Source organism: Pseudorasbora parva, chromosome 10, assembly GCF_024679245.1.
Source record: "Pseudorasbora parva isolate DD20220531a chromosome 10, ASM2467924v1, whole genome shotgun sequence".
NCBI lineage: Eukaryota > Metazoa > Chordata > Actinopteri > Cypriniformes > Gobionidae > Pseudorasbora > Pseudorasbora parva.
The window spans coordinates 10,565,751-10,580,448 of NC_090181.1; the positions used below are offsets into that span (position 1 = coordinate 10,565,751).

The 14,698-nt window shown below is 38.4% G+C and overlaps 1 protein-coding gene across 2 annotated transcripts; it reads left to right on the forward strand.

Moving 5' to 3' along the window:
• The first annotated feature begins 1,703 nt into the window (after positions 1–1,703).
• Positions 1,704–13,270, forward strand: grhl3 (grainyhead-like transcription factor 3). 2 transcript variants are annotated; one of them, XM_067454525.1, is made up of 14 exons: positions 1,704–1,821; positions 2,967–3,053; positions 3,678–3,894; positions 4,092–4,171; positions 4,264–4,414; positions 4,912–5,023; positions 6,662–6,756; positions 7,821–7,979; positions 9,036–9,117; positions 9,383–9,516; positions 10,354–10,480; positions 10,607–10,692; positions 10,804–10,868; positions 12,220–13,270. In XM_067454525.1, the coding sequence occupies exons 1-14, from the start codon at positions 1,805–1,807 to the stop codon at positions 12,335–12,337; spliced, it is 1,530 nt and encodes a 509-aa protein (XP_067310626.1). In that variant the 5' UTR covers positions 1,704–1,804; the 3' UTR covers positions 12,338–13,270. The 2 variants fall into 2 exon arrangements, with proteins under 2 accessions (XP_067310626.1, XP_067310627.1); XM_067454526.1 differs by having other exon boundaries at positions 3,762–3,894.
• Positions 13,271–14,698: the final 1,428 nt, after the last annotated feature.

Sequence of the window (14,698 nt, forward strand, 5' to 3'; positions counted from 1 at the left end):
CTTTCTCTTACATATGCCTCAGTGTTTGAGCATTTACTCTGGTTTCTGGGTTTTCTTGCAGGGTTTCTATATGTGTGAAATAAGCTCTTTAGAAAAGCTTCTCATTCGAATGGCTTTACGTTCACACTTCCAGCAGAACACGGATCTCAATGTGGCTGTTCACACCTGATGCTTTAAGTACAGGTATAGGAATCAAGATGGCTTATCCCTTGGTTTTCACTTGAATCTTGGAATTATGGGATAAGATGCATTTTATGATGAGATGTGACACACCGTAAGGAAAAAAATTGTAATTCAGGCTCCAATTGAAAAAGGTCTAGTAACTGATCACATGTGATCACACCCACACAAAAATTTCTGTGATTTGATGCATTTTAATTAACAGAAAGTCAATTTGGCCAAAATTTAGATGTGATCATTCACTAGAACATTTTCACTTGGGCCTGAATTTTTTTTTTTACAGTGCAGTAGAGAACTGAGAAAAATACTGTATTTTCCTGGGATATGGTTCTTGCTAATAGTAAGAAACCGTCAATCTCTTGTTTTAACAGACATACAATATGCAAAATTTTAATAAAACGGTGGTGTTTATGTGATATGCACTGTATCAGTGTATTAATACAATATAATCACAGCTCTTTGAAGTATTTGGAAATAGCATATGTGTCCAGGAACTTAGACTGATTTACTGTAAACCACTGAAGAGTTATCAGCATTCCTGACTTCCTTCCTTACTTCTTAAAATCTATTTCTTCTGCACATTTTTTTTTGGTTCAACTGCAAGATGCCTGAGGGATCTGATGTGTGTGTGTGTGCGTGTATGGAACTGTGTGGGTGTGTGTGAAGGCAGACCGCAGAGCACGCACCCTTGTGACACAATGCCAGATACCTTCAGGTGTTAACAAAACTCAGATTAATAGACACACATGAATGCAAACATGTCTGTTGTTTATTTATGCACAAAGAAATTATGCATAGACTGAAAATATTGTGCACATTTTATCCTGCATCATATAAAACAATATACTAAAACTAACATTATTCCCATTAAGACAAAGTCAAAAGGCATTCATATTAACCAAAATGCTTCATAAAAATGTGATTTTAAAAAGTGCATATGCGGTCCTTTTTCTGTTTGCATCAGTTCCTGCCTGAGATACAGAGGCATATTTGACATAATTCTGACATGGCAGAATATTTATCTGCAAATCATGCATTTAAAAATAAGAGGGAAAATATTTCATGTGTAACTTGCAATAGTTGCAAATGACTTCTTGTTAATAAATTAAAATAAATCAAAATGCAAATAATTTCAATTAACTGGAAAAAGCCGTAAAAACCACACAGCCAAAACCTCCTTTTTCATTCTATTAGAGATTGAGAGAATGACACAACCTTTCATTTGCATGTTAAAGCCTTGTTCTTTCACATGTGCCTTTGGTTTCTGATCCCAAATAAGATGCATTTCACACCTGTGGCTGCAGACTCTCAGTCTTTTATATGAGTGTTAATGAGGTGTCTCCCCCCCCCACCCCCCACCCACACACACATGCTGAAGTTTCTCTCCAGCACTGAGAGAGTTAAGGGAGGATACACCTGTCCTATCACACACCTGTCTCAGGCTGGCAGCCAATCAGAGCAAAGAAGGCAAGGTGTATAAATACTACGATGTGGATACAAATCAAACCACTTCATTTGTCAGGATATAAACACAGACACACACTCAACCAGACATACACACATCTGGGAGAAGAGACAAGATCACAAACTAAGGATTTTATCACCAGTGCCTGTCAGACGAGTCATGACAAAGGAGATCGAGTAAGTTTCATTATTTGTTAAATTTATTATTATTATTTTTTGGTCTAGGGCTTCTTTTTTTTAAATTTACATACCATTTATTTACCTACATTTTTTTTTTTTTTTGGATTAAGAGTTTACCTTTATTTTTAAAATAAATGATTCTATCAGTCACTGTCTAGACATTTTCCAATGATCTTTAGTGCAGGACTAAAACCTGCGTTTTGTTTAATATGATTCATCAGATTTGTTTGTGGGTTGTGTTATAGTTTGCAGTTTCACCGCTCTGAGCTGTCTCTAACTCTTGAGTAATGTCTTTCTCGTCTTCTCCCACTCTCCCTCTGCTCACGTGTAAACGGGCCCCCACATGAATGAGTACATGAAGATAATTTCTGCTGAAAATTGACACCAGGACCCAAACAGGCATTCTGTCTCTAATGCTCACAGACAGCCTGGTGTAACTGTCCTAAGGGCCTAAGTGCATACAACCAGAAACACATCAGTCTATGTCAGGTCTATGTCAACATGCAGGTGGCTAGAATTAGTAAATATGGGTATTTATTTATATGGGGATTTTTCATCATCTGGAAAATTCAGTTCTAATTTTTTTTAAAGAATGAACAGAAAATGCTCATTCATGAAGTGTGAGCACAGGTGCCTAAACAGCTCTGTTTGCATTTCAGCTTACCAAAGCAGACCACCTCATTGCTAATCCTAGTAGTTTGTAGTTCTTTTGAAAGTCCCAAAACAAATCGAACTGTTTGAGGAGTTCTTCAAATCCTTGTCTATTGTTTGTGGTGCTTGTGTTAAGTTAAAATTAAGTTCCTTCACTTAGGCTTTGCTTCTGAGCGTTGATCCGTTACAAGTGTCGATGAGAAGAGAAAGTCAGATGTTTGCCACCGTTTGTCTTCACATTTTGTGAAGGTTTTTATATAGAGCATTATATAGGTTTGAAGTCTGAAGAGCATCTTTCATCTTCACTTCATTAAATTCTGTGGTTTTGAGCATCGTATGCACACCGGAGGCACATTCTTGTGGCCTTTAAAGCAGTTATTAAATCTTTTTTTCCATACATCACACCAGCAACATTTGCAAAATCACATGTTGCAGGTCTTGGGAATGCTGAGGTTTTCTCTATGCTAATGTCTCTTTCGTCTTTCCCCTAGGGCTCTCATGGTACAGCAGAACGAGAGTTTCAACTACTTACGCTATCCGGACAATTACATGATGGACTCTTGGCCTTACGAGGACAGGTACGCTTGACTATATAGTTTTTTTGATTTATGAATCGAAATGCTTACGCATGCAGTAAAGAATATAAGTATATACTGTCAGTAGTATTAGACAAAAGGCAAGATGAATATGTCACAACAGTACTAAGTCATCCAGATGTATAAATGTCCAATTTTCTCCATCCAGCGTATTGCTATGTTGAGTAATTTAGCCAAAGATTATCTGAGGTCAGAGCTGGTTCAGCTTTTAATCCTCTTCTTCAACCCATCCCAAAAACGACTGAGTCACTGCACAGCACCCTTTTGTGCAAGTGAAAAATAGCTGCCTATAGAGCTTGTTGGTCTCACTGATGTCAAACCCTGCCGAGAAACTCAAACAGTGAGAAAAAAAAATCAGCGTTAGGTAGCAAACAGCTCCCGCCCAGTGTGTTTGGCTTTGCTTTTCATGCAAAGAAAGCTCCATAAACAATGCAGAGATTGAGCAAAGCTTTTATTGACTTTAACACTTTTTTTGTCAGCATTGTATAGATAAGTAACAGATGCCCTTGTGTAAATCGCATTACGGATTGAGTGCCATTAAAAAGAAGAAGAAGTCATAATGTACAACCAGAAAGTTCACAATATGTAATGGCATTTATCCCTTAGGACATCGAACAGCTCTTCCCCTGAGCTGGCCACACTGGAGAATGCTCAGATCATGAAAATTCTTTCTGACAATATTCCCTTCAGCCACGTAAAGCAACCATTAGCGGGCACTGACAGCTACCCGGTCAACATCAACAACATTTTGGAATCTCTCCTCCCGCCAACCTCACAGAAATCATGGCCATCTCACCAAACCTTTCTTGAGGTCACGCCTGAGGTTTGCATACACACATTTATATTAATATATTATAGAGACTTATATTAATATAATAAATAATGATAGCATGTTTTTCTGTTATTGTTGTTTCTGAGCCATTATAACAAAAATGCCACGAATGCCTAAAAAAGGTGCTCCGTCATCTCTATAATTACCATCGATTTATGACACATCTGTTTGTTTTCTTCAAAAAACAGCCTCTTGGCAACAGCAATGCGTTTGTGGGACAGACAAGCCCTGTATACTCCTACCCCAACTCTTCCCCAGAGAGATACAGGTGAGAAAGGCTTCTTAGTCTTTTTGCCTCTATAAAAATAGTGTCATTTGGGGACTTTATACAAACTGTTTTCATCGGACTGTTTTTTGCAGGAATGACTTCCAATTCGTTCTAGGCGCCCCACAAGCTTCCCAGCACAAAACTACAGAAATACCCATGGTGTACCTCAACAAGGGGCAGTTTTACCCCATCAAGCTGCAGGGAGTGGACAGCACTGCTGGGGTGTCATGCAGCAAAGTAAAAGTAAGTTATACTTTCATAAACACACATTGGGAATTCCTAAAATTAATAGAATATTTGTTGGAAATGAAGGTCAGAATTCATGCTTGCCATTTAACATACCATTGACCCCCCCAAAGTAATCTGCTCCAAAGAGAAGGAGTAACTAGTCAATTTAGCTTCTTTTGTTCAGTATGAAAGTATAATATTTTGTGGCTTAGTATCCATGACGCAAAACAGCAGTGAAGATTCAGAGCAACTCTGTGGGCCAAACTCATATGCCTTTGTATGTAAGACTGAACACAGGTGACGGATAAGGTGTGACAGATTGTCTCTTTTGTTTAAAGCATACACTGCTATGGTCAGTGACAAAGCAGAGAGAAAGGGGTATTAGTGTGGTGACATCGCTTGGTAAACAGCAAAAAGCCAAGCATTTGTCCTACAGGGAGTCACCACTCTCTAAAAACCACAAAGTAACAGGTTCTAATAATGCTTTATTTTTCTTCCTTTATCTCTTTTAGACGGTGATCATGGCTGTGTTTGAGAATGACAAGAGTCCTGAGATGCAGCTGAAGTACTGGAACCACTGGCATGCTCGACAGCCTACCGTCAAACAGAGAGTCATCGATATCGGTGTGTATACCTCACTATCACTCAACCTAAACAACACTGGAAAAAAATCTTACACTGTAAACCCAGATAAGTTGGCAAAATTGTAAAAAAAATTAGGCTTTCAGTTGACTAAAAAAATGCAAGTTAAGAAATTAAGTTTAAGTAAGCTTTATTTTGTAATAATAGATTTTATTTGCTCTGCACTTGAAATATTTGAGTTAGCTAATTCATACATTTACCTGAAAAATATCATACATTTTTAGTAGTGGAAACTTAATTAGCTTTAATTCAATAAATGCCATGATAGTAAGTGGTAACACAACGTTTTCATAGCATTAGCATAGCACTTGTTGAATGAGGACAGCAATATATAACATAACATATATCTGTTCTTGAACTAAGCACACACACACACACACACACACACACACACACACACACACACACACACACACACACACACACACACACACACACACACACACACACACACACACACATGTTGGTCTATGTGGTTTACAGGGACTCTCCATAGGCGTAATGGTTTTTATACTGTACAAACCGCATTTTCTATCCCCTTACACTGCCCCTGCCCCTAAACCTACCCATCACAGGAAACATTCTGCATTTTTACTTTCTCAAAAAAACATCATTTAGTATGTTTTTAAGGCCATTTGAATTATGAGGACATTTGATATGTCCTCATAAACCACATTTATAGTGTAATACCAGTGTAATACCCATGTAGTTATACAAATTTGTGTCCTCATAAACAGGCTCACACACACACACACACACACACACACACACACACACACACACACACACACACACACACACACACACACACACACACACACACACACACACACAGTTTCCATGTTTTATGGGGACTTTCCATAGGCGTAATGGATTTTGTACTGTACAAACCATATTTTCTATCCCCCTACACTGCCCATAAACCTACCCATCACAGGAAACATTCTGCATTTTTTCTTTCTCAAAAAAACTCATCCTGTATGATTTATAAGATGTTTTCCTCATGGGGACCAAAAAATGTCCCAAGGACAAGGATTTCAGATATTGCTATCTTTGTGGGGACATTTTGTCCCCATAGCGTAGGGATTACCAGCCCACACACACACACACACACACACACACACACACACACACACACACACACACACACACACACACACATAATATAACACTTAATTTAGTTATTTACTATCCCTTTTGCGTGTCATGGCAAACAATGCTGGGAAATAGAAATCCCAGCCCAGTTTCGGTTAAATTTAATTTTTATATAAATTAATTTGTGTGAACTAATTTGTTTAATTTGAGTTGGCTCTATTCAAAAGAATTAATTATTTTTAGCGTTTACAATGTAATATTTTGTCTATTTCCAGTCAAAATAGGTAAATATCCTGAAATATACATTTGTTTAAAAAGATTTGAATTACCAAATTTTTTGATTACCTCACTGGCTACGTTTTATAATATTATATACTGATTAAGAAAATGAAAATGTTTTATCATATACTGGTAATTATGGCCACACCCACCATTTTCTTTGAAGTCAGATGTCATATAAGGTGGAGGGTTTTGATTTATATATGTTTCATTTATAGTAATATATTCTTATATATTGCCTCTCAGCTGACTACAAGGAAGTTTTCAGTGGAGTGAGTAATTTGGAAGAGGTTGCTTTCAACGCACTGTCCTTTATCTGGAACACCAATGAAGAAGCAAAGGTACAAACACACACACACACACACACACACACACACACACACACACACACACACACACACACACACACACACACACACACACACACACACACACACACACACACACACACACACACACACACACACACACACACACACACACACGCACACATCCACCTGTCACTTGTTTTTGTTAAGTGATGGGTTTGAAAGGAGGATCATTTAGAGGAGTGTCAGAGAGCAGTGGTATCTATGGTATGCAGCCTCCTTAGGCAACTGTCATCATAGGGAATAAGACAGAAAGAGGGAGGGAAGGAAGCAAGCAGGGAAAAAGAGAAAAGAAATAGGGCACATTTCAGCATGCCCCAAGGGTAGTGATGGGTGGGACAACGAAACTCACAGCAGGTGGAGCAGAGACAGAAAGAAAATACAATCACTGTAACACACTTTTATTAATTTAATTAAATGGCAGTATGTTAAAAGTCATTTCTTTAGCTACTAATTGAAAAAAAGAAAAATTATAATGAATTTGTCCGATGTTAGAATGTTTGTGTTTACCAAGCAATGTAACAACAACCCTTTATTAGAATTGAAATATTTCAAATGTTAATCTGAAATCTCCATGTACAATCTGTGGGCCAGTGCGTGCCAAATTAATCACCGGCTATGAGGAACTAGGAAGAATTTTCTTGGACATTGGCACCTGTTTTATTCCTTCCGTTTATCCCTCATATTATTTAGATGATTGTTTTTTTATTGTTTTGCCTCCGGTTCTAACATGTCAGATCTCGCCATGTTATTCTCCATATGGACACTCCTTTTCTTTTGAAATGAATTGGAATTATTGAACAACCATTCATGCCCTATTTGCATATGACACATCTAATGTGTCTTATCCCTGACCCTTCCTTTTGTCAAAGCACAGGTTTTTTGTTTTTTTTTAACAGGCCTGCGCATGAACTAAACAATGAATGTTCTTTTACTTTTTCTATATTTATTGTACAACTGCATCATTTTGTTGAGTAACAAAATTCCTAATTTCCCTGTGCTTTCCTGAAATTTCAACCCTCCGATGTGTTTTACAGGTGCACATTGGCATCAACTCTCTGAGCACGGACTTCTCCTCGCAGAAGGGGGTCAAAGGTCTTCCTCTGAATCTTCAGATCGATACGTATGATTTCAGCTCAGGGAACAACCGACTCATTCACAGAGCTGTTTGTCAGGTCAAGATCTTCTGCGATAAGGTGAGCCAGTGCGCAATTATGTGTGAATTTTTTAATTTTATTTTAGAAAAATGTATATATATATATATACACATTTTTAACTTTTATTTATGTTTAGTTTAATTTAATAATAAAATTAAATTATTATAATTTTTTTAAAGCAAAACCCTCAAAATAATCTCATAACAGGCTTGATGAAAACTAAAACGGAGGAACATTAAGTTTCATTATCAGGGTGTGCATTGGAGTTCTGTCACTTGTTTGGCTCATCTTGGACTGCGTCATTAACTCTCAAACAAAACAGTCCTGACTCATGACCTACTAAGTTATTTACTTATAAAGCGGTGCATGTCTGACCTCTGATCTCTTACTGGCACATTTTCAGTTACGTGATAACTGTTTTCACTGAAGCAGAAAAAAAAGTCACTAAAGTATTTGTGAGTTTTTCTTTCAGTCTGTCTATCTCTCTTTCAACGTCTCTCACCCTTACTCTGTCTGCTACATTCTGCTATCTTCTGATTCCCATTGATCCCTTTTGGTGAGCTGATCAGATAAAGTCATCACTGCTTTATCTCCTTAAAGCTTGTTTGTGTGTTCCACGGCGGCCATAGTTATTAGCTGATTGACTGTGTGGGGAAATGCATGATGGGAAGGTCAGATTTAACACGTCTGACTGGTTTAGCAGCAGAAGGTGAACTGAGTGCATTACTGCATTGCTGTGGTTTCTCTAGCTGGATCAAATGCATATCTACTCCACAGCTGGCACCTAAACTAGAATTTTTTAAGAAGGGTTATAAATATTATATACATTACAATAAATATTATTAAGCATGGAAGGAGAGATTAAAATAAAAAAAAATAAAAGTTATTTCTTACTGGTAATACCTTTTGTAATGTTTGTTTCATTATTTCATCTTTTCCCCCCCAATTAAAACCCCAAGCATATGTGCATTTGTATTGTTTTAAGAGAACTGTTTTGTATTCTGAATTATTGCGTGTTTTACAAGCTGTCCTAATATGCCAGAGCAATTTTTAATTGCTCCGATTCTAAGTTTTATTGCTCTTATATGCTTGCAGGGGGCTGAGAGGAAGATGAGAGATGAGGAGAGGAAGAGAAGCAAAAGGAGAACCAAGAATGTTGTAGACTCCAGCAACAATAGTGAGTGCCGTCAGTCACATAATTACCGGTACAGCCTGAGACTCTCAGGGAACACCCATTACCGCCTTACCGAAATTGTAACGAGAATACAGTAAATATTTCCCCTTTTGATGTCCATGTTGTGGCCAATGATGTATAAAAGAGGGCTCTCAAACTTAAGCCAAGCGGTGTTTTCCACCAGGGTCTAGTTTTCATTAATTATGCCTTTATGAAACGTTTACACTTATTGCTTTGTGTTCATTTAAAACTTTTTTTTTCTCCTCAGGTTGCAAACAGGCCTTAGTCTCCAGTTCTGTTGGAAAGGACTCTACCTACTTCAAAACTCTAGATGATCACGTCACACAACCCGTTTTATTCATCCCAGAGATGCACTTCAGCACTATGCAGCGCTGTGGCCTGGTACGTCTGTCTTTCACACATACACACATGCTCTTCCCTACATCCTAGGATATGCGGCTTACCGCAGCATTGTTGAGTCATGTTCACCAACACCCCGAGGGCTGAGAGTATGGGAAAAGTGTGGGAAAAAATGTGGTGGGAAAGAAGTGGGCTTGGAAAAGAAAGAGAGAAAGTGATCTCGAGATCAGACATGCTAACTGGTGCGCTCCTGAGTTTACATGACAGTGAGCGAAACTCACCTGAGACGGGGACGGCCATGCTGACTGACACAGGGATTAACCCGTGGGAGCTCAAACACACGCACACACACTTTTTCTGAGGGTGTTGAAGAGATGCTGTTCAGCTGTGTTTACACAGGCTAGGAGAGCAGGGATAGAGACTGTTCCGACAGGCCGTTTTTCCCACAGTCCAGATTTCAACAGCATTTCATAACACCAGTCGTTTGGCCTTTGTACATGTACAAAAAAATTCAGGCCCCAATTGAACATTTTCTAGTGACTGATGACATCTATATTTTTCAGTTGGCCAAATTGATTTTTTGTGAATTGATGCAATTTGGCCAACTAAAAAATTTAGATGTGATCAGTCACTAAAACATTTTCAATTGGGGCCTGATTTTTTTTTTTTTACAGTGTAGAGAGAGCCCATTTGAATGCCTTTATTAGCAAAGAATTAGGAAATCATGACATCCCCCTACATTTTGTTCTGCATTGGTGCAGCTTTTTGCATTCAAGATCACACTGTGATAATATCGTCAGTCTATCACTATCACTATCATCAGCATGTGAACACGCAAGCGACATTTTAACAACACAGATTTAATCTGTTATTGTCCAGGTGCCTCCTGTTAGCTTAGAAGAAATGGACAAGACATCACGGAAACGTACCAGCAGCTACGCAGAGGCCGGCGACCAGAGCAGCTCCCCTCCGACCAAACAAGCCCGCCGAGATGAGCAACAGAAAGGTACGTTAGACACAAGATCTTTTTAGTAACGCAGGAACATAGCAAAACAATCTCTCTCCCTTTGTTTTGCGCTAAAAATCACAGTCCCACTGCGTGTTAATAGTCAATTCTTTATTTTTTCCACAGTTCTACTGTACGTCAGACGAGAGACCGAGGAAGTATTCGATGCCCTCATGTTGAACACGCCAACCCTCAAGGGCCTGAGAGAAGCGGTGAGTTTTTTAACCTCTCTTTCAGTTACGCATATTTGCGAAGATCTTACTTCGAACCTCAAGAGGAACTGTACCTAAGACATGACTCATGTCCCCTTTCTGTCTTCTCAGATTTCAGAAAAGTACGGTATGCAAGAAGACACCATTGGGAAAATCTTCAAGAAGTGCAAAAGAGGGTGAGTGAGATTTTTTTTAAGCTGAACTTCATTGGGCGAAAACATTTGGGGACTGTTGCAAGCAGTGAAGAAGTCAGGAACATAGATAGAGTGATGTCGAAACGCTCTTTCAAAGAGATGAACGACTGTTAAACCCATTTCTTATAATCTGAGTTCTATCTCAACAAGCTGCCAGGAAGCAAAGTCGACAGACCGGGTTGACAGGAGATCTATAGTGTTTGGAATGTGATGATTGCTGCTCCCCTTCAAAAAAAAAAAAAGAGGGTGAATTAAACAAGCAAAACAAAAGGTGGAACACAGGATGATTTCAACATAGGTAGAGTCACCTGACTGCACTGTATGTTTGTGGTTTATGAAGCTCGGAGAGAACCAGTAGAGATGAGGGCTCTGATAGGAAGGCGGCGCTGGTGTCTGGTTGTGTAAGAGACACTACGTGCAACCTAATGAGCCCCGGCTCTGAGAACACCATTTATCTCTTTGGTTGGTGATCATCCATGACACCATGTACCTGTTCACTCTTCCATTTCAGAACACGTGTGGGAATAACTCACCGCAGTGCATCATAAAGTATAAGGCATTAAAATAAACCAAATAATTACATGGCAGTATTTCACACACCTGCTGGAATATTCAAGGAGCGTTTGACCTAAATGGGTCAAAGAAACATGTCCTGGACTTTTTAAAAGGTATTTTGTCTTAATCAACCTAGCCTAGAGCTGTGTAACTTGGAGCTTAACTTTCCTCAGGCCGTTAGCTGATGATACGGCTGAGGGATAGGGACAGGTCGGGCCGCATTTTTGCTGGTTCTCTCGCCCCAATCTTCAATCAGACTACCTCCACCCTCAGGGCTGGGAGAGCTGGCACAACCTCGCTGTTAGTCTGTCATACACCCGCACGTCGTATACATGTTAGCCGGTGGAGACGACTGTTGTGCCAAATAATTGTTTGCGTAAGTCATGAGATAAGGACTTGTGTTTTTAAGGATCTAAATCAGGGTCTGCCCTTAGAGAAGGAATGATGAATGCTTTAGAGGAATGCTTAAGGTATCTTTCAGCAGTCGGTAGGACACAGTTCATCTGTACGTCAGCCAGTGTCACTCAACAGTGACTAAAATAAATGTGGAGTGATGTGCAAATGTCAATGAGCAGGTGTCAGAATTAAAGCGATATGGCTTTGTACATCTTTAGATCCAAAATGCGTATTTTGTGTGTGTTTTTGGTTACAAAAATACATAATATACACAAAAAAAAAATGCTGTTTTTTAAGAGGCAAAAGCTTAAGAGACAACGATTGGGTCATTATTGCAGTGATTATAATTTTAACTTATTTTCTCTCTCTCTTATACCCACAGGATCTTTGTGAACATGGACGACAACATCATCGAGCATTACAGCAACCACTCTGCCTTCCTCATTGAGATCTCTGAAGTTATTATCAACCACTTCCAGATCACACTAATGGAGTTATAAATGGCATCATCAACTAGTGAGACCACACCTGGTCCTGCTGGCAGCTTCTCTCTTGCCCTCTCGATAAAAAAGCACAACTGTGAGCCAGATTCTGCAGTGCCAGAGCTGTCGTCGCTATGGAAACAAAAGAGCTCAACTGCCAGCTATATACTTTTCAGTTTCGACATATCAATATTGACCCGTGTACATACCACTTACCTCTTTTGTACCTTTTTTATTATTTTATCTACAACTATTTTATAACGCGAGCAATTACGATCAACAAGGTACATTGTAAATATTAATTGTAAATATACATAATTATCATTATATTGTGTGTTGACATGATTTTTTAAAAGTAATATGTTATTTTTTTCAATGATAAACTTGCCTTTTAACGCTGCCTCTTTGCTGCTTATGATAGGCCCATCATTTCTAGGACAGGATGTGAGGCGTTTGTATCGCTTTATGGTTTGCATGTTTATTAATCTTGCCGTGTGTTACTTAAGCATACTTCCAGTCAGGGTGCCGTAACTATCAGCCTTTTAGTTTCACATCTGAAACGCTCCACAAACACACACACACGAGTGTTTTAGACCTTTAAGTCACACATTTCCCCCTTAAAGAGCTGTGTATATGTCAGTGTTTCGATCATCACTTTTTGAAAACTGGCTCCACACATTTCGAATCTGTGTGGCTGTAATGGTTGTCAGGACAACCAGCCATTTGTCCCCCGACATTTAAACAAGAAAGTTCGGATGAACCACTGCAATATCGAACTTGCCCAAATACCAGATTAAATAATGCTGACTTCATTTTGTGGATTTTGCTTCACAAAACTTGTACATTTCAAATGCTTTGTATTGCTGTCAAACATTATTGATATACTAGAGCTGTGTTTCCTTTTTTACTGCCTTTGCTTTTGTAAGGAAAATAAAATCAAAAATCCATAACATATAGGCTATTGAAGTGTTTTGTCATTAAATTCCTTTGCATAAATCAGCACTTCATATAGGTTGTACAAACTGTGATTGATGGTTAAGTCAGAATTAAGAAAAGTATAGGCTTAGCGCAAGTAGGCCTACTCAAATTCAAGTCCACAAGTGGACATAAAATGCACTTACCTTTTTCATGTGCCTATTTACACAATCGACCCTTTTCACATTCTCAGGTTTCTAAGAAGCGGAAGTCGTCATAGTTGGGAACTGTATAGCTGTGAATGAGAGACTACATTATTACATATATTTCTGTTCTGATTTGCTTAAATAGCAAAGGAATAACTTCACAATAGTGTTTTTAACAAAAGAGGGGCGAAAAGAGCAGCAGTCAGAAGAGAGAAAGATGTCAATTTTACCATCACATCCGTAACCACTGTATAAAAAACACTCTCACAGCAGCGTTAACTAGTTTTTTTCCTTTGATGCAATTTTTTTTTTTTAGGGTTTTAAAAAACATTTTTTTTCAATTTTATTTGTAAAACAAATGCTTAGCACCTGTAGAAAATCTTTTTTTGTAGAAATCTACACACATGTCTGTGATTGGCTACATTACTCACCGAAGCGAAAACATGTTGGAAATGTAATCATTTGACGAGTGCAAATACAGATGCAGACTGGATCTTTTGCTAGCTCCTTTTTGCTAATAATATGCTATTTTTACGAATTCTTACGGAGGATTGCATATCCTAGACAAGCAGTTATGGGCAGCTTTTCCATCTAAACGCAGAAGCAGGAGCAGGTGGCAGTGGTTTGAGTGAGAAAATTACACGCTATATTATCAAGTCCGTCTCAAGTTCTGAACAGCAATGTCCATGGCATGGGGTCCGTGAACAAGTCTCCCCCTACCCTGGGGTCAATGATCCAACGAAATGGGTGGAGATGCCATTTCCAGACATATTTTCTTTTCTGGTTGAATCTCCAGGTAAGACTGTAGTGGTACAGAAAACGACACAACAACTCTTCGGCATGATTGTCCCATTTCAATTAGGGCTGAGGCATTGTTTTCCCCCACGGGCTAATGCTACCTTCACGTGCTATCGGAAGTTTCTACCCACTTCAGAACAGTGTTGGGTGTAGTTACTAAGTAATTAGTTACTATAATTTAATTTCTTTTCCCTTGAAAAAGTAAAGTAATGGATTACTCTTAATTTTTCTGTAATTTATTTACAGTTACTTCTTAAGTAATTAAACTAAATACTAAATATAATTATACATAATTCAATAGTGGAATTAACATCAACATTTAAAGTATAAACTTTAAAATACATGTTTTTATGTATCCTTCTCACATTTTTAATACTTTGGTCAGTTAATAAGTGTAAATTATGTAGTTTTATATTATGTATTTGAATGAATCAAAAGAGCCGTTTCATGTCTATCCTTG